General features: G+C 60.2%; 1 protein-coding gene across 2 annotated transcripts; it reads right to left on the reverse strand.

Moving 5' to 3' along the window:
- Positions 1 to 26,134, reverse strand: MTA1 (metastasis associated 1). 2 transcript variants are annotated; one of them, XM_008050487.2, is made up of 21 exons: positions 26,069 to 26,134; positions 21,424 to 21,517; positions 18,264 to 18,314; positions 17,572 to 17,698; positions 17,434 to 17,497; positions 13,749 to 13,866; positions 9,533 to 9,635; positions 8,706 to 8,805; positions 8,245 to 8,433; positions 6,518 to 6,592; positions 6,195 to 6,253; positions 5,690 to 5,805; positions 5,282 to 5,433; positions 4,995 to 5,184; positions 4,724 to 4,813; positions 4,001 to 4,153; positions 3,842 to 3,877; positions 2,348 to 2,359; positions 1,226 to 1,257; positions 718 to 869; positions 5 to 635 (listed from the first exon to the last, which is right to left on the reverse strand). In XM_008050487.2, the coding sequence occupies exons 4-21, from the start codon at positions 17,679 to 17,681 to the stop codon at positions 485 to 487; spliced, it is 1,902 nt and encodes a 633-aa protein (XP_008048678.2). In that variant the 5' UTR covers positions 17,682 to 17,698; positions 18,264 to 18,314; positions 21,424 to 21,517; positions 26,069 to 26,134; the 3' UTR covers positions 5 to 484. The 2 variants fall into 2 exon arrangements, with proteins under 2 accessions (XP_021564460.1, XP_008048678.2); XM_021708785.1 differs by lacking the exon at positions 2,348 to 2,359 and having other exon boundaries at positions 1 to 869.
- Between the last annotated feature and the right edge of the window lie 1,442 nt (positions 26,135 to 27,576).

Consider the following 27,576-nt stretch of genomic DNA (forward strand, 5'->3'; position numbering starts at 1 on the left):
TGGCTTTTTTTCCTTTTTATGAGATTTTTTTCTTTGTTTTTGTTTAATATGAAAATTACTTGAAAAGACAAGGGGCCAACCCCTCCGGGCAGCTCGGCCGGCCGCGGCCACACAATCCTAACATTCCAGGTGTAAGTTACAGAGCTCAAGTTCATCTACAAAAAAAGTAATAAAAATAAAATTTAAAATGGCACCTTCAACAGAACACAACGAAACCTCGGGGCCCAGCCTCTGGGCAGGGGCCCACAGCACAGGGCAAAGGCGCCCACATCTCCGCTCCAGCCAGAAAGAAAACACAAAGCTGAAACGCTCCGGCATTCTCGGAATAAGTTAGCGTCTTCTCCTTCCCCGCGGGTCCTCCTGGAGCGCGTTTCTCTGCGAGTGAGGTGGGGGTGGGGCACTACCAACTGAGGAGGGCAGTGGGCGAGGGAGGGGCTGCGGCCGGCTGGGGCAGGCGGGGGTCATGGGCAGGCGGCGGCAGCCCCTAGTCCTCGATGACGATGGGCTCGTCGTTGACAGGCGCGGGCGGGGGTGGCCGCAGCGGCAGGGCCTGGCTCTGGCGCAGGGCGATGGGCTTGTAGGGCCGGCGGGCAGCACGCTTGGTTTCCGAGGACGAGAGCAACTTGCGGATCTTCCTGTGAGCAGAGGCCACGGTGAGGGCAGCAATGCCTTGGCCGTTCCCGCCCACCTGGCCAGCCGGCCCCGGGGAGGCCCCACCTGGTCTCCTCGGTGGCCATGTAGAACACGTCATCCGGGGCATCAATCCAGTTCATCCGCCGCCGCTTGACAGGGGGCAGGGAGCCCCCCCGGATCAGGCGCACTTTGGTAGGGTAGGACTTCCCATTGAGCAAGAGGTTCCGGCTTGGTCCCTGCAGGGAGGGAACGTGTCTTTTCAGCCCTTGGCAAGGCCCGCCTCCACCTCCAGAACTCCTGGTGGGTGGGCACACCGTGGTGCCACACCTTCTACCAGGCCACCACGCAGAGAGCCACCTGGAGCCCCACCCCCCCAGGGCACCCCCAGGGGCTGCTCAGCCCCAGCCACAGGGTGTGGTGCAGGGCCACGGCCGTGCCTGCCGCTGAGCCTTCTCTGCTCCTGCCAGCCTCTCCCCAGAGACTCCCTCGTGGCGTCCAGCAGGGCAAGCCTGGGCCTCCTCCCAAATGCCCCAGGGAGTGGTGTGGTGCACATGTGTGAATACACATATGCTTGTCATAGACTGCCCCTTACCATGTGCCTGGTCTGTCCGTGGTTTGTCAGACCTGACAAGAAAAGAACAGGAGATGAGGCTGAAGAGGAAACACATCCTGCACCCACTGGCCCACAGATGGAGGAGGCTCCCTGGACACACAAAAACCTCCAAAGGCCGCCATCTCCCACCCCCACCAGGCCACAGCCCACACCTAGCAGGGGCCTGAAGCACATGGTTGTCTCGGCTCCCCTAGTCCCAGCCTAGCCTGGCAGCCCTGGGGCTCCCTGGCCAGCAGAGGCTGCATCAGCTTGGGCTCTAGGCAGGAGACCAGGGGTCAGGGATACGACGGCTCACTCCCCAAAAACAGGCCACCCACCCACTTGCCCCATGACGCTGAGGCAAACGAAGCCATGTCTGCTTGGTCACCAGGCGACACCCAGCACAGCTATCCACACAACAGCACCATGGGCCCCCTACAGGCAGCCATATGGTGGCTGGTGCTGCTGACCCCAAGAGGCCAGGCCTCTCCTCTCTGGTCTCTGAGCTGCCCTCACTGCCCAGTGCCAGGGAGTCTGAGTTGAAAGCTCCTGCAGGGAGATGGGTCACTTACAGCCCCCAGTACCATCCGGGGCCCGGCCTCCCAGCACGTGCTCGGGGCCCTGACTTCCAACAGAGCAGGTGAGGACCCAGCTGGCACTGCAGGAGCTGGGCTTTAGCGGCAAGCTGGGTTCTAGTCTTCCCCTAGCCTGGGAGCCAGAACTGGGCCCACGCGGGGCTGCCTTGGCCGCCCTGCCCCGCCATGAACATGAGTGTACACATGTGTGCCTGAGGGCTACAGACAGATGCTGGTGTGGGGTGGCCCAGGACCAGCCCCGGGAGGACAGGATGCCACTCTTCACTCAACCAGCGAGCGTCACAGCACCCGGCCAGTCCCCTCAGCTGAGGCCTGTCCCTTAAAGAACAGGAGCCCGGTCCAGCCTCTCCCCACCTGCAAACAACCCTCACTTGGGGCACTCCCCAGCGTCGGCAGGCCTTGGGGCCAGGCCAGCCTTCTCCCCACTTGCTGGTTCAGCTCAGTCAGGCAGAGTAGGGGCAGGGTCCAGGCCAGCCACACTTAAGGCACCTGCGTCCAGGGCTGGCATGGCTCGAGAGCTACTTACCCAGGTAAGTGCCTACCAGAGCGATGGACAGCAGAGGAAGAAAACACACGCTTTAGAGTTAGCGGATAGCAAGTGCCTGCCAGCAGGCTAGGGTGGGGCAGAGCAGCAGCCGGCCCAGGCAAGTGCCTGTTTTGCAGGCAATGGCCTTGCAGTGCTCGCACCGCCCAGGCTGGACAGAAATCCCACCCCATCTGCACCGGTGTTCCCAGGCCCTGTCTCCATCCAGAGGGTCCTTAGCCCACCGCTCCCCCAGTGCCTGATTCTTGGAAGTGGTGCCTAGGATGCTCACGGCCTGCTGGTGGCTGACCTCTCTGGGACTGGGCCTCACCCAGCAGCCCACTGAGGCACTCCCCTAGGGACAACCCCACAGGAGGCTCCCCATGGCTCACAGGGCTGCAGCCAGAGTGTGGAATTCAGAAAATTCAAAGGGGACACATGGACTTTTATCCAACACACTTGCTAAGTCCTGTTTATAAGACAAAACCAAAACCTCAGAGATGCCTGCTACAAGGATGCTTCCGAGGGGATCTGATGAGACCATGCCGAGACTCCCCAGCGGGGCCAGACAAGCATAGCTACCCAGGCCTGCATGGTCCACACCAGGCCATGGGGCAGCCCCAACGCCAATACTGAGGGGTTGCCCAATCAGAGGTGGGTGGGGCTGAGGGTGCGAAAGGACCCGGCAGCAGGTCTTGGTGCTCAACTCACTGCTGAGGACCGTGGGCCCCACAGGGATGAACCTGCCAGGGCACCCAGCAGTCTGGGAGTCTTCCAAAGGCAGCCCTGAGAGGAACTGTCCTGAGGAGACAAGGATGGGCTGGACAGCCACTGCCCACTGCCACCTCTCAGGTCCCCATGCTGGCCCTGTCTCCACGGCTGGCACCCCAGCCTGGGGAGCGGGATCCAGGCAGGACCACGCTGGCTTGCCCAGCACCCATGCACCCCATGGGGCCTGACCCTGGTATGTCCCCTCCATACTTCCCCTCCCTGCAGGGGGCCAAGTTTCAGAGCCCTTATTCCAGCCCAGTAGCACAGAGCACCTGAGCTTCCTCAGTCAGAAGGCACCATGCCTGTGCGCAAGCTCAGTTGCCCATGGCCCACGCAGATGCCCCGACCCATCCCGCTGTCCCCACAGGCAGGCGCACGGAAGGATTGCAGGCACAGCACGGGTGGCCCCACAAATGAGGCTGACGGCATGCGGGCAGTCACAGCGCGAGGGCGGGCAGCATGGGTGGCGGCGGGGGCACCAGGGCCACATATGCAAGGACAGTCCACGGACAGGGTGCAGGACAGGGCAAGGGCAGAGGCCCAGGGCTTGGGAATCCTTCACCAAGCAACAGTGACATCGGGGAGCATGGGGCCTGGAGCGGCCTAACCCACGTGGACTGCCCCGAGGACGGGCCCTGGGCCGCCCGCCACACAGACACGCTCAGCAGCACAGCACACAGGCATCGCGACAGCGGCCGCGGCCCCACGCCGGCAGCCCAGCCTTACCCCTACTGGGCATCAAGAGGCGCTTCTTCATGTTGCCTGGCAGCGCCCGGGCCGGGGGAGAGAGGGAGAAAAGACAGCATCAACAGGCGCCTCAGGGCCCGGGGCCGGCGGGGGGCTCGCGCCTGGCAGAGACCCTGCCCAGTCCGGCACCACACTCACCGTCCACACCGTTGTGCTGCTCATAGCTGCGCTTGCCCAGGATGGTGGGGGAACCGTTGTTGATGACGGGGGCCGACTTGGCGGGCGTCAGGCTGCTCAGCACACCAGACATGCTTTTCACGGGGTCAGGCTTGGGTGGGCGGGGGTGTGTCTCTGCCAGGAAACACCCTGGTGAGTTACCTCCACCAAGTCCTCATATGCACAACTCCTGGGACAACACTGGGCCCGGTCACCCTCCCAGCCCTCACCCGAGTCCCATCCCACTGTGCTGAACAGGGGTGGCCAGGGCAGAGAGGGGAGCCCAGGACCTGCTGCGGTCTGGCTCTGTGTGCCCTCAGCAGGCAGGCGCACCCAGGTTCCTGAGAGTGGGGCAACAGCCTGGTGGGGCTCAGCCCCCAGCTCCGGCCTGCAGGACCAGATGCAGGCCGGTGAGCCAGCCCCTGTGTCCAGGCTCCCAGAGCTGACTCATGAGCCCACCCAGACCTGGCAAACGAATGAGGACCCCCATGAATGCCTGGCCCAGACCAAGCTGCTCTGCTCTAGCCAGGACTTCTCACTGAGGCCCAGGCCCTGGTGAGTTGGCCTGAGCCTGGCATACAGCCGGGTGCCCCACAAGGGCAGCTCCAGATGCCCGTCTGAGGGCTGGGGGGCTTGGCACACCCGCATGCAGAGGTCAGGTCAGAAGTCACTCACAGAGCATTCGGGCAGCCCCGAAACACTCACCAAGATACCGCAGCACAGCTTCCAGGGGCTTGCGGGCCACCTGCTTCAGCACCAACGGACTCTGGGATGCTTCAGGCAGCCGCGCCGTACCTACAGAACCACAGGGCATGAGGCTGAGTACCCTGGGGAACAGGGCCCAGCCTGCACCTGGACCTAGTACTCTCACGGGGCCCAAGAGGAAACGGGGAGCCCAGGGGGTAGAACTCTCACCTGGCTGGGCCTGAGGCTGCCCCCTCCCCTAATGTCAGTAGGACAGAATAAGGGGACTCACACTCTGCCTTGATGGCCGCACTGTTGATGGGCATGTAGGGGTGGCGCGCAGCGTGCCATGGGCGCAGAATCTCCCGGCACAGGCGCCGTGCGATCCTCGTCAGTTTGGTGGTGTGCAGGTAGAAGGCCTGCCGTGTCTTCATGGCAAACTTGGGGCTTCCACTGCTCCGGGCCGGGAGGCCATGGGGACTCTGCGGAAGGGGGCGCACCGCCCCAACACAGCGCCATGACCGGGGGCCGGGCACGCATGGCCGGCCGCGGTGGGCAAGGTGGACACCTCCTGCTTACCATGTTGTTGCGGTTTGGTCCTGGCCTCTCTCCATCTAACCGGGTTGGCATTTTCAAGCCACCGTATTTCTTCCAATATGTCCAACAAGATGCGCAGAGACGACACTGCATGTTAGGGGGACCCCAAGAATACCACTGGTAAGACTGTGTGGCTACGGACAACAAAGTTGGAAATAGACGGATTCTTAAGCAGAACCAGCGATGTCAGAGTACCCACAGCGTCACCCGCCCGCCACGCCCGCCCCCAGGGTACCGCGCGCTCCGAGGCTCACCCCACCACCCCCATGATGATATGACCCCTTTGGCGGTGGACCCCTCCCAGACCGGACCATGCCAGCACCCCGGGACAACACAGGGCTCCACAGCGCCCCGCAGGGCTCCGCGCGCCACACCCGCCTATGCACTTACTGTAACAGCTCTCGCAGGCCCGGCCAGCCCCGGGGCTCTGGCCTGGCGCCCCCGTGCCATTCACCACACCGGCCTTAACGTTGTTGACACTGATCTGGTTCGGATTTGGCTTGTTACTTCAAGAGGCAGAGAAGGGGAAGGGGTCATGGAAACACATGCCAGCAGGGCCTATCTCTGCAGCACATGGAGCCACAGGCTAGCCCCTTATCCAGGCCGACATCCTTGTACCCTTGGCCTCGTGGGGGCCTTTTTCCCCTCTGAGGTTCCAGAAGTAGCTCCCACAGGGCTCGAGGCCCAGGTACATGGGTATGGATCCTGATGGCCTTCACTGACCAGGAGGCCAGGGTAATGGCTGTGTCCACTCATCTGTGTGGCCAGAGCCACCCCACACCTGGCCATCCAGGGCCTTTCCTGCCTCCCAGCCTCCAAGCCAGGACCTCCTCGGAACCCATCTGGTCCTAGCGCCCCCCAGGGAACAACAGGGTGCTGTGGAAATCACACTTACTAGTTGGGAATATACACTTGCTTTAACTTGCTCTCAGCTTCTGCAGCTTTCAAGCGTTTCTTAAAAGAAAACAGAGAGTCAGAGGTCAACCAGGGGGCCCAGGCGGGGGAGATTACCACCATCCACAGACTACATCCCTGGGAAAGACTTTGGTGAAAAGTTATCCTACAATTTTCACAAAACTCAGATGCCCAGTGCGGCAGCTGGGGGGACACAGCCAAGGGGGCTCAGAAGCAACCCTCTCTGCCAGCCCTTGGCAAATGACAGGGAGTGCACGGGTAAGAGGCCCAGGGAAAAAGGGCCGGGGAGAGGTGTGACCTCACCTGCTGGACATATCTGTCAGTGGTCTTCCACATGTAGTAATACTCAATGATGCTGGTGAGTGACTTCCATGGGAGCTGGGGTGACAGAAAGACATGTCACATGGGGCAGAAGCGGGGCTGTGGCCCAGGCAGGCACAAAGACCAGTGGTGGTAGATGGGGGTGCCAAGGAAAGGCCAGAGTGTGCTTGCCATGGTCAAGCCCCCCCTGGCAGGAGGGTACAGAGGGCAGCCAAGAGGCAGGTCCCCCAAACCAGATGCTGAAACGCCACAACCCCAGGGGAGGAGCCGGGCCCAAGGCCAGGTGTCCCGCCACAGGTGGAGCCCACAACCTCACCTGCGTCAGTCACTTCTCAGAGCTGCACTCTTGGTCATAACCCCCAGTGTCTTAAAACTTCTTCTCTGGGTTAAGTAATTTAACTTTATGGCTTCCTTCTTTACAGTCTCTACTCCAACCCTTCATTTTTCTAATTTTTAAACTTTTAAGTTTTTTTGAGTTGGGGGTCTTACACTGTCACCCAGATTGGAGTGCAAGGACACAATCATGGCTTCCTTGACCTCTTGGGCTCAGGTAATCCTCCCGCCTCAGCCTCCAGAGTAGCTAGGACTACAGACATGTGTCACTATGCCTGGCCAACTTTTTGAATTTTTACAGTGACATGGTCTGGCTCTGTTGCCCAGACTGATCTCAAACTCCGGGGCTCAAGCACTGCTCCAACCTCAGCCTCTCCAAGTGCTGGGAAGGAAGCAAGGAGACTCTGCCCCGCAGCCATGCTGCTCTCCTGAGGGTAGCCCACTGGCTCCACGGTGGCTGCAAGGACACTTCTCCCTCAGAAGACTGGGGGGTCCCGTGTGGGCACAGAAGGCACTCCTCCCTCAGAAGATTGGGGGGTCCCCTATGGGCACAGATGCGGGTGCTCCTCCCTCCAAAATCTGGGGGTCCCCTGCCGGCACAGGCTGAGCGCTCCTCCCATGGGAGGCTTTAAGGCTGGGGTCTCCTATGGGCCCAGACCCTACCACAGTGGAATTCCAGAGTGGGGGTGCCAGGAGGTCAGACCCACACGTGAGGACTCTGCTGGCTTCCTGAGCCAACATTTTTTTTTTTTTGAGTCGCGGTCTCACTCTGTCACCCAGGCTGGAGTACAGTGGCATGCTCATGGCCATTGCAGCCCCGAACCACTGGGCTCTGGTGATTCTTCTGCCTCAGCCTTCCAAATAGCTAGAACTACAGTCATGTGCCACCCTGTCCAGCTAATTTTTTGATTTATTGTAGAGACAAGGTCTCGCCATGTGGCCGAGGCTGGTCTCGAACCCGTGGGCTCATGCAATCCTCTCACCTCCGCCTCCCAAAGTGCTGGGATTACAGGCATGAGCCACTGCGCCTGGCCTGAGCCAACACTTAAAGAGGACACGGACACACAGGGAGTGAGTGCTTTGCTTAGCTCAAAACAAAGACAGGTTTGGGGCCACGGGACCAGGGCAGTCGCCGAATCTCCACAGGAACCCCATCCCTACCTTGTCCTGGTCACACTGCAGCTTCCCTCACCCAAGTCCCACTGGCGCCCGCACATGTGTACTCCACAGATGAAGCTGGCCAGAGCTCAGGGTCCTATTACCAAGCCTCAACAAGGCGGGAGGGACTGCGGAGGCTGGGGTCCAGCTATAACTGGGCAGGCTCCCAAAAGAAGCATGGGGCCCACCTGGCTGCACTTGCCCCATGCGGTACTCACAAAGTCTTGCTGAATGTCCGTGAAGTCCTTCCCGTACTTCTCCAGGGCCTCCTCAAAGAGGTTGGCCTCCGACGCAGACCACTCCTCCATCTCGTCCCTGCAGAGCACTGGTCCGCCCTGTGGCACCAGGGCTGAGATGGCCTTGGAAATGTCGTAGACATTCCTGTGCAGCGTGTCCATGGCATGAAACTGTAGGAGGCGGCAGGACAATGAGCAGGCTGCCAGGCCTGGGAGCTCCTCCTGCACTCGAGGTGTGGCTCCTCTCAGTGCCTCAAGGTGATGTCCCTGCTACTCGGCAAGCCCCTCCCCACACCCCACAGCATGGGCTGGCAGAGCGTAGGGAGGACCAGGAGAGGCTAGAGTCCCATGTGTCCAGGTGGGCGCCAGGCCAGGCAGAAGGCAGAAACACGGAGCCACCAGGTGGCCGTCCCCGCCTCAGGTTCCACCCAGCACCCACTCACCAGGGTGATGTCCCGGGAAGCGGCGGCGGCGCTCATGTGCAGGCTGGGCTGTCGGACGGAGCTGCTGCAGTCCAGGGCCCGAGCAAAGGTACCCACGGAGCTGGGGAGGAGGAAATGCGCTGACCGTGGCACAGGACAGGCAGGGGTGGCTCTGTCCAGCATGCTGGTCGGAACCCAGGCGGCGCTCACCACCACCAGAGGTAAGGGCTCGGCTCCTAGATGTCGGTGGACCAAAGAGGCCACAGGCACTGGGCACAAATCCTGTGGGCGTCGCAGGGAGCAGCCGACTGTGGCCCGATGCAGCATATGTCCAGGGGCACAGAAATGGGAAAATACAGCCTGGTGCCAACCTAAGACCTCTGTCTGACGGAACCATGGTCAGTAGCCACCTCAGGGAACCCCGAAACACAACATTCTTAGGATTCTCTCTAAAGCTGTTTGCAGAGAAGGTGGACACAGCCCCTTCTGGCCGAAGCTTCCCTGGGGTGCTTTCGCCCCCAGCAGTCCACCCACCTCCCACAGTTGCCCCATCCCGCTCCACCCTGGGCAGGCCAGAAGTTGAAGAGCACCTCTGCCTAGTCCTAGTCCAGCTCCAAGGAAGAGCCCTGTCAGGGCCTGGGGCCTGGGGGGTGTGAGGGTAGGTGCACAGGCTCAGCTCCCCGAGTTGGAGCTGTTCAAAGGCTACAGCTCCTTGTTCAGGGAAGGGCTGGGCTGGACCCTCCTGAGGCCCTGGGAACTGCTGGGGGTTTCAGGGCAGGGCCCACGGGCTTCAGGCCCTCGATGCCCACTCAAGGGCAGGAGGGCCAGAGCTTCAGACAGGCACTCACCGGGCCACCACCAGGAACTGGTCGATCTGCTTGTCCATGAGTGGATTGTGGGCCTCCCATACCTTGGTCTCCAGCTTGGCCTGATCTCGGCCATCCTCTTCGCCTGCCAAGAAGAGGAATGACCCATGAGATCCCAGTGGCTCCCAGCAAGGCCCTTCCGAGTCAGGGTACCCAGATAATGGGGTCAAGACCCTCCTCCTGGGCCCCAGGAGCTGCTGAGGTTGGGGAAGGGCCGAGAGGGCCCTGGAAGGGAGGCCAGGGCGGGAGGCCAGAGGAAGACTGCAGCACACACACACGTGCCGTCAGGCATGGATGAACTTTCACTTGTGGAAAAGCACCACCCTGGGAGGACCCTGAGGACAAGGTGGCAGGGCCTGCCGCATGCACAGGAGGGGCTCCAGCAGCAGCTATAACCAAAAGAGGGCGGGAAGGCCCGTTTGTAAGTGCCAATCAAGTTTTTTGAGACACTAAAGGTTCACAAGATGTTTTGAGAAACAACAGGTCCGTGGGCCCCTCCCCATTTCCCCAGCAGGGGTCCTGCAGCACCCCAACAGGACACAAGCCATCTCCCAAAGACCTTGGGCTAAGGCCCCTTTCACCCAGGTGAGGCCCCAGTCCCGCCAACCCTCGCATGGCCAGAGGTGGGCTCTGGCATCATGGGGTCCCCGCCTGTCCGGCTGTCTCTGATCTTCTGGGAGCTGAGGAAGAGACTGCTTGACTGGCTGGAATCAGTGAGACCGAGTTTCTGACGAAACCACCTTTTACTCACAAAGATCCCTAGGGGGACCTGTGTTCTGAGTGTGGCTGGCCCTGACTCTCGGGGGAGGACATGGAGAAGGAATCCCACAATCGTTCTTTGTTCAACTCTCCGGCCGAGAGCCACATTCATAATTCAGTGTTGGGTATCAAACTTCATGCTTTGCAAAAGATCCCACCAGCTCCTCTCAGGGCCCTAGGTGGCCGTGCAGCTCCTGACTGAGGCGGGCCAGGCATGGGGTCACCCTCCATAGGACATGCACAGAGGAAGCTCTCAGGGCTGGACACAGCAGATAGTCCCCCAAGAAAACATCTGTCCCTCACCACACAGCACAGGCCTAGGCCCCTGCCCCAAGGGCTGGACATCCTGGGCCATGCGTCCAGGGAAGGTCAGGCCCCATGACCCCCCAGGAAACAGCACCCAGTCAGACTCTGAGGACGGGGTCGGGGGTAGCCCCGGGCAGCAGGTGCACGCAGCAGATAGGGGCAATGCTGCGGGCGCCCTGGAGGTGAAGGGCCCAGGGCTGCTTCCAGCCTGGCTGCAGGATGCTTGCTGGGTTATGCTGGCGCCTGGTGTAGCCTCTGCCCTGCTCAGGGCTGCTCCGGGGAAGCTGGGTCCCAAAACTCAACCGGGCCTAGGGTCTAAGGGCTGAAATGTGATGGGCAGGTGGCTGAGCCCAGAGGTGTCAGTGGCCTGTCTTCTCACTACTGGGCAGCACAGTCGATTCCCTTTGTAAGTTCAAATGCCCTAGAGGCAGGTGTGCAATTTCATGTCATTCAAAAGGGACTTGAACTCTAGGAGATGGGGATGGGGGTTGGTCCCGAAAGCCACACAATCACCCCCACCCCAAATGGCATCCTCGAACCAAGAGGCACAGGGCTGCAGGGATGGTGGCTCCTGCATGGCAGCAATGCTCGGGCACGAGCCCTCAGCTCCAGCCCACTCTCCAGGGTGGGACTTGTATGACAGCAAGGTTTTGAGGCCTCTCGATGTGGTCTCTTGCTGCACACACCACCTGGAGACAGTCTGCCCAGGACTCTAGGCCCCAGATGGTCAGCAGGTCCTCCAACCTCAGCTCCCCCTAGTTCTCTGATCCTCGTGAGTTAAGCTCTCGTGGGCTTCCTGGTCCTAACTGCTGCCACTACCTGCAACCACAGTGGCAACAAGAGCACACCATGGGTGTGGCCCCAAGCACCTGAGGTGGCCAACCTGGAGGTTTCGGCCTTGGCAGCAGGTCCTGCTGAGGCCGAGTGATGTGTCCTCCTCCAGCTCACCACATACTGCAGCTGTGTGTGTGAGCATCACACACGCCCCTCCTGGGACAGTTGGTTACAGTTGAGTTCAGACCAGATAGGGCCACCAGGATCGATGCCCATAACTTTTAGTTACCTTGAGTTCACCTATAGTTCATTATAATACTAAGATACCACCCTAGAGAGAATTCACAGACATTTGTGTACACATGACGTATATGTAAGCACCTTCACACACTGTACCTGTGCTGGAAACACTGCTTCTTCCATGCTCAATGCCCACCTGCCCTCTGCGAGATGCTGTATGACCCTGTGGGCAGCAGCTGCTCCCAGGCCTTCCCTGCACCTAGGTTCCTGAATAAAGCCCACGTCTCGCCCAGAGTCCCCGGGTCCTTTCTGTGGCATCTCAGATAAAGCATCTTCCCTTTGAGGGTCCTTGGGGATCAGCACTATACGAGGTCCTCCACCCTTGGCCAGGCTGGGGGACAGGTGGCGGGCTGCAGAGCAACCTTGAGGCCACGGGCTCAGAGTCTCCCCATGAGCAGGGCACACTGAGAATGGCAGCCACTAGATACAGGCTAGCAATGCCCAGGACCAGCTCGGAAGCCGACAGCCTCGGATGTCCACAGAAGGAGCACAAGGCCACAAAGGGAGGGAGTTGGGCGCTTCGTAGAGCGCGCTTAGGGGAAGATGCATCGGCAGAGAAAGCAAGAGGATGAGACGGAGGATACGGAACACGACATCATAAGAAAAGCGACAAGGAGGGAGGACAGATATGTCAGTGGCTTGGTCTCTCATCCAACATCCCTGTCTAGCTGGAGGCCAAAACAGGAGTGAGAAGAAAACCCAGGTCTGCGGTCTCACATGGGAGGGTGAGTCCCCATGAAGCTCGAGCAGACCCCACGTGGTGGCCAGTGAGGAAGCCCCACACTTGCACGCCCTCAAGTATGAGCCAAGCAAGAGGGGCTGGCCTGGAGCCCTGGCCAGTACTGACCCACGGACCCTGCTGACCACCACGGTCCACAGACGAGACAGATGCTATGTGGCTGGCGGGCAGCCTGGCTCTGGAAGCCAAGGCTCATCACGAGAAGCCACAAGGAGAGGTGGAGGAAGTCGAGGCCCTGCTGACATGTGAATGGAGAGGGATGAGCTCGTCAACAAGAGGACGCAGACCCAAGGCTAGACCTCGGCCATGGGAAATGGGGACCCAGCACAGCAGCTACGAAGCTCCCACTGTCAGAAACTAAACATCCCTCACCTACCCTGTGGAGGTGGCCACAGGGCAACACTGGGTGAGGGAAGGGCCCTGGGATGTGCGGTGTCTAGACCAGGGACATCAAGGGAACATGGCATAGCCGGGGCTGCTGCCAGGTGCCAGCTCATCACCCCAGAGCTCCTTCCATGTACCCACAGCTACTCGGAGGGGCCACAGCCAAGGGCAGACACGTGCCCAGAACCAGTCTGTGTGGCTTGAGGACCCAAATCCAGAACCTAGACTCCGGCCCCATAGCACCCGGACAGTGGCAGTGGCCCTACGCACCTGCCCAGTGACCCTGAACACAGTTGCCCCCAAGACCTGCAGATGTACCAGCATCTTCCACACCAGAAAGAGACGCACGAAGCTCCCTGGCCCAGAGGAGACACCGTGTGGGCGGAAAGGAGGCAGCAAGAAAAACGCTCCCCCTTGAAGGCTGAAACCAGATGCCCCCCGCCCATGCCCATGCGGAGCTGCCAGTGTGCCTGCACTGCTGAGAAGGAGAGAAGTAAGTCCAGCATGTCCTGTGGGGCTTGCTGAGATCAGTGGAGGGTGGGAGACTGCCTCCTGTTCTGGGTCAGAGCCCAGGGCCACATCCCTGGGCCCTGGCAGGACCCAAGGGGGATACCCACAGGCCAGGCTCAGAGTGCCCACGGAGTCACTCAGACAGGAGTTTCGGAGACAAAGCTTTAACGAATATTGACAACAGCCATCAAAGGAAACCAAATCTCAGAGCACCGGCACCAGCCAAGGGACACGCCCTGCCTGAGGCTCTGGGGCCTCCCCAGGACCCCGAGGCCCCCATGAGGGAGGGGAGGGAGGGTCTAGGGATGGGTGATGACGCAGAGGCGCCAGCCTGCAGAGACACAGCCCCACCCCAGGCTCAGCCGCAGACACCTCATTCCCACAGGCAGGGCAGAGGGAAGGGGCTGCGCTGCACCACGTCCCTACCTTCTTTCAACAGGTCGGTGATGTCAGCCTGGTAGCGGTTTCCCACCCGGATCTCTCCTTTATCGGCCAGGAGCGTTTTCTGCTGTGGGTCGTAGACAAGCGAGTAGAAGAAGAAGTCCTAGAAGACACATGGACTACGTGTCAGCAGTGCCAAGGGACCTTGGCGCCAGGTCGGGACACAGGACACAGAAGCTCCCACGCTCCCACACAGCCGGGCCTGCCCACAACACTAGTGGGCAGTGGGTAAGAGAAGACACAAGCACCAAGAAGCAGACAGGTCCTGCACAGACTCCACCAAGGGAGAGCCGCTTAAAAGCTCGACAGGGACCTATGGCTAGGGTTTGTGGGATATGATGGCTTCCACAATCCACCCACCTCGACCTCCCCACAAGTCCTGGGATTACAGCCCGCCCAGCATTTTGTGTCCCAACATGTAGTTATGTGCCCTGGAAGCTGCAAGGAGCTGGCTTTGATGATTCTTTTTTTTTTTTTCCTGAGTTGGAGTCTCACTCTGTCGCCCAGACTGGAGGGCAGTGGCCGCTCCCGGCCAGTGCAGCCTCGACCTGCTGGGCTCCGGCGATCCTTCCGCCTCAGCCTTCCCAGTAGCTGGAACCGCAGGCATGAGTCACCACGCTCAGCTCATTTTTTGATTTATTGCAGAGATGAGGTCTCGCCAAGTTGTCCAGGCTGGTCTCAGGGAACCCTCTCGCCTCAGCCTCACCAAGTGTGGGATTACCGGCTTGAGCCACTACACCCAATGACAATTCTTAAAAAACAGGCTGCCCTGCCTGGTCCTGGAGTCCTGCCTGTGTTCTCTGTGCCTGGGGATCCATCACCTGCCCCTTCCTGGGTGTCCTCCCTGACTCCTTGGGTTGTTCTTCCAACCCGCATCCCATCTCCCATCGACTACTCTAAAACTACCTCCTCCTGTCTTTCCTCAGACGGCAACCTTCAGAACACGAGCACAACACGCACTCCCCACATGGACAGGGCCAACTGAGGGGCCCTCACCCTCCTGATGAAGGGCAAAGCTGCCCTGGGGGTGCTACCCCTGTGGCTCCTGCTCCATCTGGTCCATTTTCCAAGCTGCTTCTTCATGTCCAGACCCTGCCACTACAACATGTAGGGACATATGAACCTTCAAGTTGTGACCTTTAAAGATATGAGCGTGCACTTGCTTGTCTAATTGCTTAAATTCATTCACGTGTCTAACTTTGCTACTATACTTTTCAAGATACTGTACTTTAAGATTAAAAATGTTTTGTTTTTGTTTTTTTAGCCGGGCTCGGTGGCTCAGCCTGTAATCCCGTGCCTTTGGGAGGCTGAGGTGAGTGGATTGCCTGAGCCCGCGGGTTCGAGACCCGCCTGGGCAGCGAGACCTCACCTCTACAATAAATCAAAAAATCAGCCAGGCGTGGTAGCGCATGCCTATAATTCCGGCTGCTGGGAAGGCTGAGGCGGAAGGATCGCCAGAGTCCAGCAGGTCGAGGCTGCGGTGGCCAGGAGTAGCCACTGTACTCCAGTCTGGGTGACAGAGTGAGACTCCAACACACACAAAAAAAAATTTTTTTTTTTTGCTTTTTATGTATTTGTGAAAAGCATTATAAACCTATTACAGTACGGTACTATACAGCTGGTTGTGTTAGCTGGGTACCGAGGCTAACTTTGTTAGACTTAAGAACACACTTTTGGAACAGAACTTGTTCACATGTAGGAGACTTACTGTATTTCTTCAAATTAGTAAGAAAAAGGAGTTTCTTTTTCTTGAGTTGAGGTCTCAGCCCAGGATGCTGGAGGGTAGTGGCATGATCACGGCTCACCATAGCCTCAACCTCCTGGGCTCAGGTGATCCTCCCACATCAGCCTCTAGAGTAGCTGGGACTACAGGCGTGTGCCACCACACCTGGCTAATTTTCTAATTTTTTGTAGAAATGAGGTCTTGCTATGGTGTCCTAGGCTCAAGCAAACCTCCTGACTCAGCCTCCCAAAGAGTTAGGATTACAGGTGTGAGCCACCATGCCCACCCTGAGTCTGTGTTTACTGGAACCTCATTGGTGAGGATTATTCCAGGCCCAGGCAGGGGCCTGGCCCCGAGGGCCAATGGCATCTACTTCTGCCAGCTCCTTAAATGTGCTCAGACTTTGGGTAGGACACATGGGGAACGGCGGCCCCGTTCAGCAGATGGGCTTCAGGGCCACAGCCAAGTTGGCAGTCAGTGTCATCCATCACCTAAGAATCACACAGTTCCACTTCCTGCACAGGTGTGTGAAGGCAGCTGCCAAGGCGTGCCCCGTCACCACCTGCAGGCCAGTGCCGCCATTCCTGGCACGACGGGCTTCTCAGCCGGTTTTGGTGCTGACACACGTGTCCGTGTTCATGACGCGTCTTCTGCAGTCCCCCTCGCCTCACTCTGCCACTCAGGGTCTTTCCAAACCACAATGGCACCCTGCACTCCCCAGACACATTCCCAGCAGCGCCCACAGCCTCTGTTCCCCACACTCGGGGGCTTCTGGGCTCTAGCTCCAGCCTCCCGGGAAGCTGGTCCCACCACAGCCCTGCCCCTCCCCGTATGCCAGGCATGAGTTCCCTCCAGCCCCTGCCCAGACCACACTGTCCCACGCAGCCCACCTGAAGCGCCATGGCCCCTTCATACCATCTGCTTCTAGGCTGTGAACAGGAAAGGGGCCCAGGCCAGACAAGGTGAGGAGTGTGGGGTTGAGTTCCAGACATGCTGCGGACGTTCTAGATCCCGCAGGGCCAGTCCCAAAGTGCCGATGGCCACGGTGTAGAGAGGGCCCAAGGGCACCCTGGGGACGGGCACCCTGAGCCTGGGCTGAGTGACACGATGGAGGTGGGGGAGTGGTCCAGGCCGCAAGGCTCCACTGGGTGGCAGTAGAGACATGGGCGAGGCTAAGTTGCCACTGGGAGTCACATGGCCCCTGCCTGACCCTGGTCCCTGCATAGCCCCGGCCTGGAGCCACACGGTCCCTGCCCAAACCCGGCCAGTCTGATGCTCAGATCCAATAAGGCCTCAGGACATCTGAGCTTCCCACTGGCCGTTTCTCACAAACCCTTGCTGTCACTCAGAGTGACTGCGCCTCGGTGACATATGGCACTATGTCTGGAGACATTTCTGGTTGCCACAACTCGGGGGTAGTAGCATCCGGGGGTGATGCCCTACCACGCACAGGCAGCCTGCAAATAAGAATCACCTGCCCCAGATGGCTGCAGTGCTCAGGTCATGCAAGCAGCCCTGAGGTCACCCTGGGTAGAGGAGGTGGCCCACCCAGGCCTCTGCCCATGGCTCCTGGAGGCAGCCACGCCTCCTGCAAGGATCCAGGCCAGGTGGTCCCTGCTCCAGCTGTGAATCCTGGCAGGGAAGGTAGGAGTGCTTCTATCCCCGAGGAGGCAGAGCTCCCATACTGGTTGCTGGAGGGATGTGGGCCCCAGGGCAGGTGGTGGAAGCACGAAGGGGGCAAGCCCCACACTCAGGGCCCTGGCTGCATGGGGTGGGGGGCAGTGGACACAAAGACACCTGGATGTGACCCTCAGGATGCAGTCTCCACTTCCTCACAGGACGGCCAGGGCCGAGTGAGACAGGAAGCGTCCCTGCTCCTGGCCAGCAGAGGTTACAGTGGTGGGATGGGACCCCCCAGCCAGCCACAGCAATGGGAGCCAAGCTCACCTCCCGCTCCAGGTAGGACTTGAGCGACTCGGTCTCGTTGAGCAGGGTGACACTGCACTTGCCCCTGGAAGAGAAGATGAGCGGGTAGAGGGGCGAAGGCGGTTGGTGGGGTCCTGGCGGGGGGTGTCGCAGCCCTACCTGATATGTGTGGCGGGCAGGGACTCCAGCTGCCGAGAGAGGAACAGTTCCCGGTGCCGCAGCTGGTGCCTGAGCTTCTCGGGCAGGTCCACCATCTCTGGGTTCTCCATCTCCTCCTCGATCTCCCCTGCAGGAGAGAAGCCCTGTCAGCACGCTGCACAGAGCACCAGGTGAGGCCCCTGGTTCACTGCACCCCACCCCATCCACCCACTGTGCAGGGCTCCTGGCACCGCAGCACGGGAGGCCGTCCAGGCCCTGGCCCTCCTGCTGCCAGACCCCATCCTGCTGCCCCAGCCTGCGGTAGCCAAGTGACTCCTTGGCCAGTGCCCTCAAGATGCTCCGGCACCCACTCAAGCCCAAGCACCTTGAAGGCCCAGACCCCCCAGGGTGTCAGGACATAAGAGGAAGCAGGACAATTCTCCCCAAGCCTCAGAGCAGCAGGCAAGAAAAGGAGCCTGCCGTAGCACATGCCCAGTATGGGGCAGCTGAGATGCCTGTCCACCAGGCCATGCCCCAGCTGCAGCCACACGACCCACGCAGCCCGCTGCAAACCCCCCTGTGCCAGGAGGACACCCTTAGGGTAGGCCGGGGACATGGCATGCAGGCGGCCTGCCAGACTCTGCCCTCAGCAGTGTTGCCACCCAGCCTAGGGACACGCCACAAGGACCCTCCCCACGGAGGCTGGCTCTTACCTTCCTCGCCGTTGTCGGCCCCCGGTCCGGCTTTATAGCAGACTGACAGGGCTATATAACAGACAGACAGTGCCCAGACACCAGGGTTAGCCAGCGCCCACAGCTTCTCCCTGCCCAGGGCCCAGACCAAGGGCTGCGTGATTAGAGTGGGGCAAACATGGGGGCCATAGGCCCCCTGGCAGGGCTGAGACCACCCAGGTCTCAATGTCCCACCAGGGTCACCAACCCAGCAGGTGCCCGAGCCCTGGGCAGGACCGAAACAAGCCCAGCTGCTGAGGCCCCAACCTGCACAGCTCCCACTCCCCCAGACCACCCCTGCCCCCACCCAGGCCAGGAGAGGACCCTGCTCAGAGACAACCAGGGGCGTCATCTGGCAGAAAGGGCCAGTGGTGTGGGGTTTCCTACCCCAGGGCTTCTGTTGGCCAGGAAGAGCCCAAGCCCTCTGCATGCCACTGCCCCTACCCTGAGATCAAGAACAAAACCCTTGGCTCACCCCAGACCCCAAAATGGGGTGCGAAGTGGTGCTCCCACTGCCCCCAACGCATGCCAAGCGCCAGCTGCCATGGGAGGCTCCAGGCCACTCATCCCTCCAGACCCCAGACCCCACCAGCCCATCAGGCCGCTTGCTCTCTGCTGCCTCCCAGTGGTGACTTCGGGAAGTTCGGGGACCCTGGGCCAGGTGCAGCAGGGGAGGGATCCCAGGGCCCTGTCCAGGCCCAGGGGCCCACATCTGCCCTGAGGAGCCCCCTGGACTCTCCACTCAGGCTGGGCCAGGGTCAACCAGGGCAGCCCTGTCCCGGCAGTGCAGCCCCACACCCTGGGACTAGGTGAACACCACACCCCAAGCTCGGAGACATCACAGGGTCCAGACCCCACCATCAGGCCCAGCTGAAAGCTAGCTGGTGATCACTTCTCCCTGTGCCCAGCAACACAACCAGAGACCAGTCCAGGCCTGTCAGAGCACGAGCCTTGGGGCCCTGAGCAGCCCCCATCTTGGACAGAACCTACAGGGGCTCTGGGAGCCCCCCACTGGCCAGCACCCTAACAAGCAGCAGCAGGAGGGGCCCGAGGATGGGGCTCCAGGCACAGCCTGTCACAGTCATGGCTCCAGCCTCAGGGTCACCAGGCTCTGGTCAGAAGGCACTTTAGTTCCTTAGAAAGCTCTTCAACAGGGCAGGGATGGCGGGCAGCAAGTGGAGCTGGCCAGCACAACCCCCCCCTTGAGTCTGGGTGGCCCGAGTGGGATGCCCAGTGACCACCCAGGCTATTCCCTACCCCCCCACCAGGATCCTCCTCCCCACCCCCAGCTGAGCTCTCCCGAGCCCCACACCGTGCTCTAGAGGATTCTGAGGAAGGACACTAACCTCTGCCCTACCACCCTGTCCTGGCAAGAGTCCCAGACCCAAAGAATGGCCGAGCTGGTTTCTCTGCCCCAGGGGCTAAATGGGGGTGGTAACCTGCGGGGTCACAGACCTCCCCGAGGGCCCCCACACCTGCCCCGATGTGGGGCCCTGGAATCAACAAGAGACATGTGATGGAGAGACGGTCTGCAGGACCCATCAAGAGCAACCCCCGTGGGATGGAATGGGTGGGACGGGGGCCCAGATTGTTCCAAGTCCCTGAAAGGGCAGCAGACTGGCTGCCACATAGGCACCCATGGCCAACCCTGAGCCCACAGAAGCACAACCCAGGGGCCTGTGTACAGGTTGGATACCAGCGTTGGCCTTGTCCCGCCAGCCCCAAGGCTTTTCTGGAAAACCTGCTGCCCAACACCTCCAATCACAGAACCATGGTGTGCTAGGAGTTCCCTACTAGGCCCTCCTGATGGCAGTACCTGGGTCCGTGGGGCCATGGCTCCCTTAAGCCACTGGCCTAGGCCTTCTGAAGTGTGGGACACAGTACCCCCAGGCCCAGGGGACCCTGCTGGGTACCGAGGAAGGGTTCCAGTCATCAGGCAGGGCAGTGGGAGACAAGGCTTCCTTCCAAAGTGTGCACCTTGCCCCTGACTCCCAGCCAAGCCTCACTGACAGTGCACCAGGAGCCTGCCAAGTGGATGAGAGGCACTCTCCCACCCTGATGACCTTGAGGGAGGGGAGGTCACCTGGGCTGGCCATGCTGCTCAAGCGCTGCGGTGGACCCCTCACGAGGAGCTGGGGCTGTGGGTGTCCACAAGCAGGGCCTTGCTGCCCCACCCAGTGACATGAGCAGACTGGGGACAATAAGAAGGCGACCCCGGCCAGCCCAGGCTCCAGACCAGGGGCTGCCATGTGCCTCACCTTCTGGGAACACCCCAGAGACCACAGCCCCCTGCCTGGCTCAGGGCCCATCCAGTGATCAGTCAGGAGCAACAGACAGGAACCTCCCCTGCACCTGCCTCCCCCAGGCCTCCCGCCCCTCGTGAGCATGGCTGATAGGGCATGTGGGGCCCGTGTGGTCGGTGCTGTCATCCGTGCCAGCAGTCTTTCCCCGGCTCAGGCAGTCCTGGCCTTGAGACATACCCCAAGTGCACAAGACCCACCAGGAGAGAGGCTGGACTCCGGCGAGGATGAGGCCATGGTCCACGAGTCTCAGTGACCCCTGATTCTCACACCAGTGGGTCACAAGAGCCCCTCCAACTAGACTCAGGTTGGAATTGTAAAGAACAGGGAGAGGAGACTTGTCTCCCAAAGACACTACTCAGAATGCCAAAAGGAACCTCTCGGAAGCATGCGAACAAGCAAGGCAGGAGAGTACAGCCTGGGGCGCGGCCCCTCAGGCCCCAAGCCCTGCCAGCCCCCCAGGCCCTCACCCCTGCTGGCCAAATCAGGCCCTATGATCAGAAGAGTCTCAAAAGCAGTCACAAGAGACAGGAAGCCCTCCCATGACGCCAGCGACACCTAGCCACACCCTACAACATGATCCCACAGGGAGACGGTAAAAACAGAACTGGGGGGGACTGGCAAGGACATGGGGGTTTCATCCCCAGCCTGCAAGGACACTAAGTCAGAGTCCCGCACCTGGCAACCTGCACACAGGCCCTGGCAGGGACATGCGCCCAGTACAGGAGACAGCAGGGAACAAAGGGCATGGGTGGAGGGCACCCCGGCGAAGCTAGGACCCTGGAGCCCTGGGAGGGAAGCCCGCCCCGCCCCACCATCCCGCCTGGGCAGGCTGGACTCACTGGCGTGCTTGTCAGCCAGAGCAATGAGGGTGCTGGAGATGTCACGCCTGCGGTAGAAGCACACCACCTTGGCCTCCACGTTCCCGTTGGCCGTCTGTAACAGAAGCAGAGGTACATGAGACACCATCATGCCAGGTGCGCGGCCTGTCCATTCCACCCCGCCTCAACTCGGGCGCAGCTGTGCCACCCCTGGGGACCTCAGGAACAGTGCTTTACAGAGGGAGCAAATCGTGTGTGTGGAAGTCCATGGGTGCCAGGAACAGTCACACACAACCTCTCCGAGGTTGGGCTGGCCGAGACCCTGGGGGAGGCAGCCCTGGCCTCATCCTACATCTGGAGCCCCACTTCCCTGAACTCGCCAGTGAGCGCCTGACAACAGCAGGGGTCCCAACAGGAAAAGGCCCACCAGGCCAGACAGGACCCCAGGAACTCAGCACCCATTCTCACAACTGGGCAGTGCCCAACCTGGGCCCTGTAATCCCCCCAGGCCCTGCCTGTCCCCAGAGAGTCCTCAGGGACAGCAGTGACCAGAGTTCCATCAAATCCTGCCCTGCCCCAACCCAGCCCTCCTTCCAGCTGGCACCATGGTGGGCACATCAGGAGGGCCCCCTGCGCCTCCACCCCTTCTGGAAGCCACGTAGACAGTTGGCGGTGCAGATCCTGGAGCCACAGCCCTGTGTACTCCAACTGCGACTTTGCAAGGCAGAGTCGTGGGATGGAGTGAGATACTGCCCCAGGGGCTCACAGGAGTCCAGGGGATCTTCATATCCAAGGACATGCTGTGACTCCAGCCCCCAGGGCTGCTCCGCATCTCACCACGTGTCACACACAGCAAAACGGTCTTGGAGAAACATGGGAGTGGGCATCCTCATGGGTGGAGTCGCCTGCATGGGCTGGGCTGTGTGCCCCTTCTGTGTCACTCGGTCACGTGATCCACTGTCCCTTCACGTCCCTGTGGAGCCAGGTGACTGTGCCACGATCCAACTCAGTCACATGTTCCTCTGTCCACCGATGTCCATGTGGGCCGATATGGCCATGCCACAGTTCCATTCAGTCAGAGTTCCACCACCCATTCACATCCATGTGGATGCGGACAGCCATGCCATGGTCCCATTAGGTCACACACTCCAGTGTCCATTCATGTCCAAGTGCACCCGGGCAGCTGTGCCACAGTCCCACTTGGTCACATATTGTGTTGTCCATTCACATGCAAGTGAACCCAGGTGGCCGTGCAAAGGTTGCAACTGGTCGTGTATTCCACCATCTGTTCACGTCCCTGTGCTCCCTGGCAGCCATGCCACAGTACCATTTGGTCATGTGTTCTACTGCCCACTCACATCGGTGTGGACCCAACTGGCCATGTGATGGTGCCACTTGGTCACATGTTCTGCTGTCCATTCATGTCCATGTGGACTCAGGTGGCCATGCCAGTCCCATCCGATCACGTATTCCATCGCCCATGGGCACCCAAGCGGCCATGCCACAGTCCCACTTGGTCACATGTTCTGTCCATTCATGCTTGTGTGGACCTGTGTAGCCGTGTAACAGTCCCACTCGGTCACGTGCTCTGCTGACCAGTCACGTTTGGTGAACCTGGGCAGCCATGCCACGGTCCCGTTCGGTCATGTGTTCCATCATCCGTTCACATCTGCGTGGACCCAAGCGGCTGTGCCACAGTCCCATTCAGTCACATGTCCCACTCTGGGGACACAGCAAGCGATGAAGCCAGCTCCAGGGGCCTCCATGGGGACTGTGCACATCCTTAGAGCTTTGCAGCGGCACATCTTGAGGAAGGACCAGGCAGGTGGAAAAACGGAAATGCCCATTACCCTCAGGATGCAAGGTCAGCCGGGGAGCAGAGGGGGAATGCCATGTGGCAGGTGTGGCAGCTCCACCATCTGGGCTCACACCTGATCACCGGCCCAGATGTGAAAACGGCTGCAAGCAGGACTCAGAAGGGACTTCCTGTGCTGGGAGGTCGTGCCTCTTGGGCCATCCTCTCCGTAAGGTCTTGCTTCCCGTGATTCCTTCTGGTGGGTGCTGGACCCTAGCCTGTTTCCAATCGTCTGGTTTTCTTCCCTCCTGGTCTTCCCATCCCTGGGGCATCCTCAGTTTTATCACAAACCTCCAATTCTACTTTTTACTTCTGACCCTGGGCATTCTTGCGAGCGAGCGAGCTCCCTGACCACATCTCAGCTGCATCTCCTTCTTGGGGACGTCAGCAGGTCCGGCTTTGCTTCTCGCCATCATCAGTTCCCTGCTTCAGCTCCTGTCCCCATCCCGTCTGCTGCGTGTCGACCCATCCTTGAGGCAGGAGCCTCCTGGACATCTCAACTCGGTGGCACTCACGGCCTCACTGCCGGTGGTAAGTGGGACTGGCATCCTGCTAGGCAGTACACAGCAGCTGTGTTCTGACACCAGGAGTGCCACCATCCTAGACTTTGGCCGTGATCATATAGTGGTTAGAACTCGGCATTGTGGAAGCCTCGCTGCTGGGGTCCTGGGAGCTGAGGACACAAGGACTGGGGGTGCCTGTCGGGGAGAGCCCAGGAACCAAGGGATGTATCCACGTCAGTCCCCACAGAAGCTGTGCTCACTGGGCTGATCCCCAAGTCTGCTGCTCCAGTCCGGAGTGGGCTTCCTCCCACCCACAGCCACACAGAGCTGCTTAGCTCAACACTGAGTCTGTCTGTGTCTCTACGTGCCCTTCCCTTCCGCCGATCTGCTCCCACCTCCCTCATCCTTGGGTGCAGCCCTGGCTCTTCCTGGCTCTTCCTGCTATTTGAGGGTGTTGAGGTCAGAGGACGGTCAGGACGGGGATGCCTCCGGGGCTCCCACTGCTGTGGGTACCCCATCGCGGGGTCCTGCAGCTCTCATGGGCAGTGTCTGGCACTGTGATAGGTCAGCCAGGGCCTCTGGCACTCTGCCACCCCGACCTGATAGCCACTCATGGGTATGTCATGACCACGACAGGCACGGGTAGCCAAGTGGCCCCAGGCAGGGGCTCACACAGGAGTCAGCACCATCTGCATTCAGCCTTGAAGGAAGAGACCACCATGACACAGACCAACACTGTATCCCAAGTTGCGCATGGGGAGGAGAAGCAGGTCTGGGCCCAACAGCCCTCCACGGGTCGCCCTCATGGCACTCAGCCAGGCCAGCCCTCAAGGCACCCATGCCCGCCACCAGCGGGGGGGGGAGGGGGGGCAGCAGTGCCACCTGCTGGCTGCAGCTCCACTGTAGAGACCCACGGGGCGCACAGCAGACACCTCTCCCTCTGGCCATACCACCTGCCAGTGGAGGAACCTCTCTCTGTACTTCAGTTTCCTCACAGCCCAAGTCTGTGCTACTGGGATGTGTGAACAGATGGCTGCTGTCTGCCACCCTCCGACCCCTCTGACCCCAAGGCTGAGGTCCCAGAAAGCAGCTTCTCATGGCTAGCTTGAGCTCAGGGAGGCACACCAAGGTCACCCCACGCCTGCACTAACAACCACAAGGCTCCCAAGGAGGAGGCTGCTCCAGAGGAGGGGAGGAAGCAGCCACGGGGCTGCGGGCTCCAGACGCATGGGAAGGCTTGGGGGTCTGTGAAGGGACCAGGCTCTGCCGGGGCCCCTATCTACAGTGGGCAGGGGGACCTGCCTGCACCCCAAGGTCCTTGGGAAAGTCTCCAACCCGGAGATCACAGAAGGAGCAGGGAATGAGTGGTCAATCTCAGAGGGGCAGAGGCCATGTGATGATGGGAGTCCTTGTCCCCTATCAGGAGGCACCGTGGCAACGTCCCCTCTCCATGTCGGTCACTTGCTCTTGATGATGATCCTTATCTCCTACCCTGCTAGGAGGCCTCCTAGCGAGGGAGGGAAAAATGCAGGGCACCCAGCCCACCTGCTTCCTGTGCTGAAGACAGAGCCGAGCAGGGCGGAGGGGCACGGAAGAGCCGGGGAGAGGCCCCTGTGTCTGAGCTCCCCTGGGTGGGTTCTTGGTGCTCTAGGCCTCAGTGCATGGGCACCACCACAGCGCCAACCAATCGCCAATGACTCTCAGCAGTTGCAGCACAAACTGGGAGGAGGGCAGCCCCATTCATGCAGAGACCACGTGCCCTGTGGGGCTGTAGGGCAAAGCAGACAGCCCAGCAGGTCCAGCCACCAGGAGCCACCTGGGGCCACCAAGAGTCTGGCAGGGTCCATGAGACTGGGGGGACAGTCACACTCGGGGTACTAAGTGCTGCTTCTTTCTGCCTTTGGTTGGTCTCAGAATCATTCAGTTCTGTTTGGGTTCCCGAGGGCACAGTGGTCCCAACAGACCCAGCATCCATGGGCCAAACACGCAGTCAGGTCACGAGGGCTCCCTTGGTCTCTCAAAGGAGACCCCGATCGAGGTAAGTGACAAGTGCATGGAGTCACTCAAGGCCCAAGCAGACAGTGGCTGCCTTGAGGTCCACCCCCAAAGCCCCAGCGTGCCATCCACTCTGGGCCCGGGGTGGGTGAGGGCATTGTTTCATCCGACATACTCTCCCTGGGTCGATCAGGAGAGGACAGGCAGCCTGCTACCCACAGCCCCGAGAGAGCAGGTGGTGGCTCCGCCTCCTCCCCTCTCTCACATGGGGTGGGCTCCACTCCCTCCCCAGCGCTAGCGAGCCTCGCACTACCTTGTTGAGCTCTTCAATTCTTCGGATCAGGTATGGGTTGCTGGAGGAGTTCTCGAAGTAGACGTAGTCTGCAAACAGGGACAGAGAGAGTGTCACCCCTGGCCCCAGACAGAGGCCAGGTTTACCTCCTACCACCAGAGGGTTGGAGGAGCCAGACCCTATTCGCTCCCGGGGGAACAGAAGGAGGAGAAGGCCCCGCACCATCAGGAAAGGGCAGCCGGAAACAAGCCCACGGGCAGAGGCTGGGTGAGGCCAGGAGATAGCAGGAAGGGCTGTGTGGGACCACAGCCCCCACCGTATCTTGAGCTGGCTCCCCTGGAGCCTGGACCCTCTGGGGGAGGCCTTGGGGACCCAGCAGCAGCTTCCCAACAACGCCGAGCCCCAGAGCTGCCCAGGCTCCACTGGGAGCCCCAGGACACCTTCCCATGTGGCTGCCAGCTAGATGCGGCCCAAACCATGAGGCACCACTGCCCCGGCCCCAGGTACATGCCCACAGGATCCCACCTCTCCCTCCAAAACAGCAGCAGCGACTACGCAAATGCAGGCCAGGGCTTTGCAGCAGGCTGCTTTAAGAAGTACAGGGCCACCTGTCAGAGCTCAAGGACAACAACGGGTACACGAGCCTAGAAGTGTGCTCCCAAAGTGCCCCGAGACCCATTATCCTGATCAGGCGAATGCAGCAGCACTTCCCTTCGTGACAAGACCATGAAGCTCTCTGGCCTCCTCTCCCTCCACAGACAGCAAGATCAAGCCCTGGAGGGAGGCCAGGCCTCCAGAGCAGTCGTCCTCAGGAAACTTTGTAGTGAGCACCCCATCCTTGCCAGCCCTTGTGGGGCACTGGGCAGGAGGCTAGGAGCGACCACACGGGCGGGGACCTGGGGTACATGTTCCCACTGCAGGTATCTGCCACGATTCACAGGACTGTGCACTTATTAGAAGTGAGTCGTACCAAGTGCAGACCATGTTTTAACATACGGGTAGGCAGGGCAACACAGCAGAAGGGAGATGAGCAAGAACCAAGGTGAGAGAAGAAAAATAAGCAGGGGGAAAAAATCATAGGAATCAAAAGCTGGTTACTAAAGGATTACTTACTGGACAAATCTACAGTCCAACCGAGAAAGAAAAAAGAAGCCACAAGTAACCAACATCAGGACAGAGGGAACGTTGCTAGGAGACCTCCTGACAGGGTAGGGGATAAGGATCATCATCAGCCGGGCTCGGTGGCTCAGCCTGTAATCCCAGCACTTTGGGAGGCTAAGGTGAGTGGATTGCCTGAGCCCGCGGGTTCGAGACCCGCCTGGGCAATTTGGTGAGACCTCATCTCTACAATAAATCAAAATGAGCCGGGCGTGGTAGCGCAAGCTTGTAGTTCCAGCTACTTGGAAGGTTGAGGCGGAAGGATCGCCGGAGCCCAGCAGGTCGAGGCTGCGGTGGCCAGGAGCGGCCACTGTACTCCAGTCTGGGCGACGGAGTGAGACTCCAACTCAAAAAAAAAAAAAAAAAAAAAG

This window comes from Carlito syrichta, unplaced genomic scaffold, assembly GCF_000164805.1.
Source record: "Carlito syrichta isolate Samal-C Ts95f unplaced genomic scaffold, Tarsius_syrichta-2.0.1 Scaffold147818, whole genome shotgun sequence".
Lineage (NCBI taxonomy): Eukaryota > Metazoa > Chordata > Mammalia > Primates > Tarsiidae > Carlito > Carlito syrichta.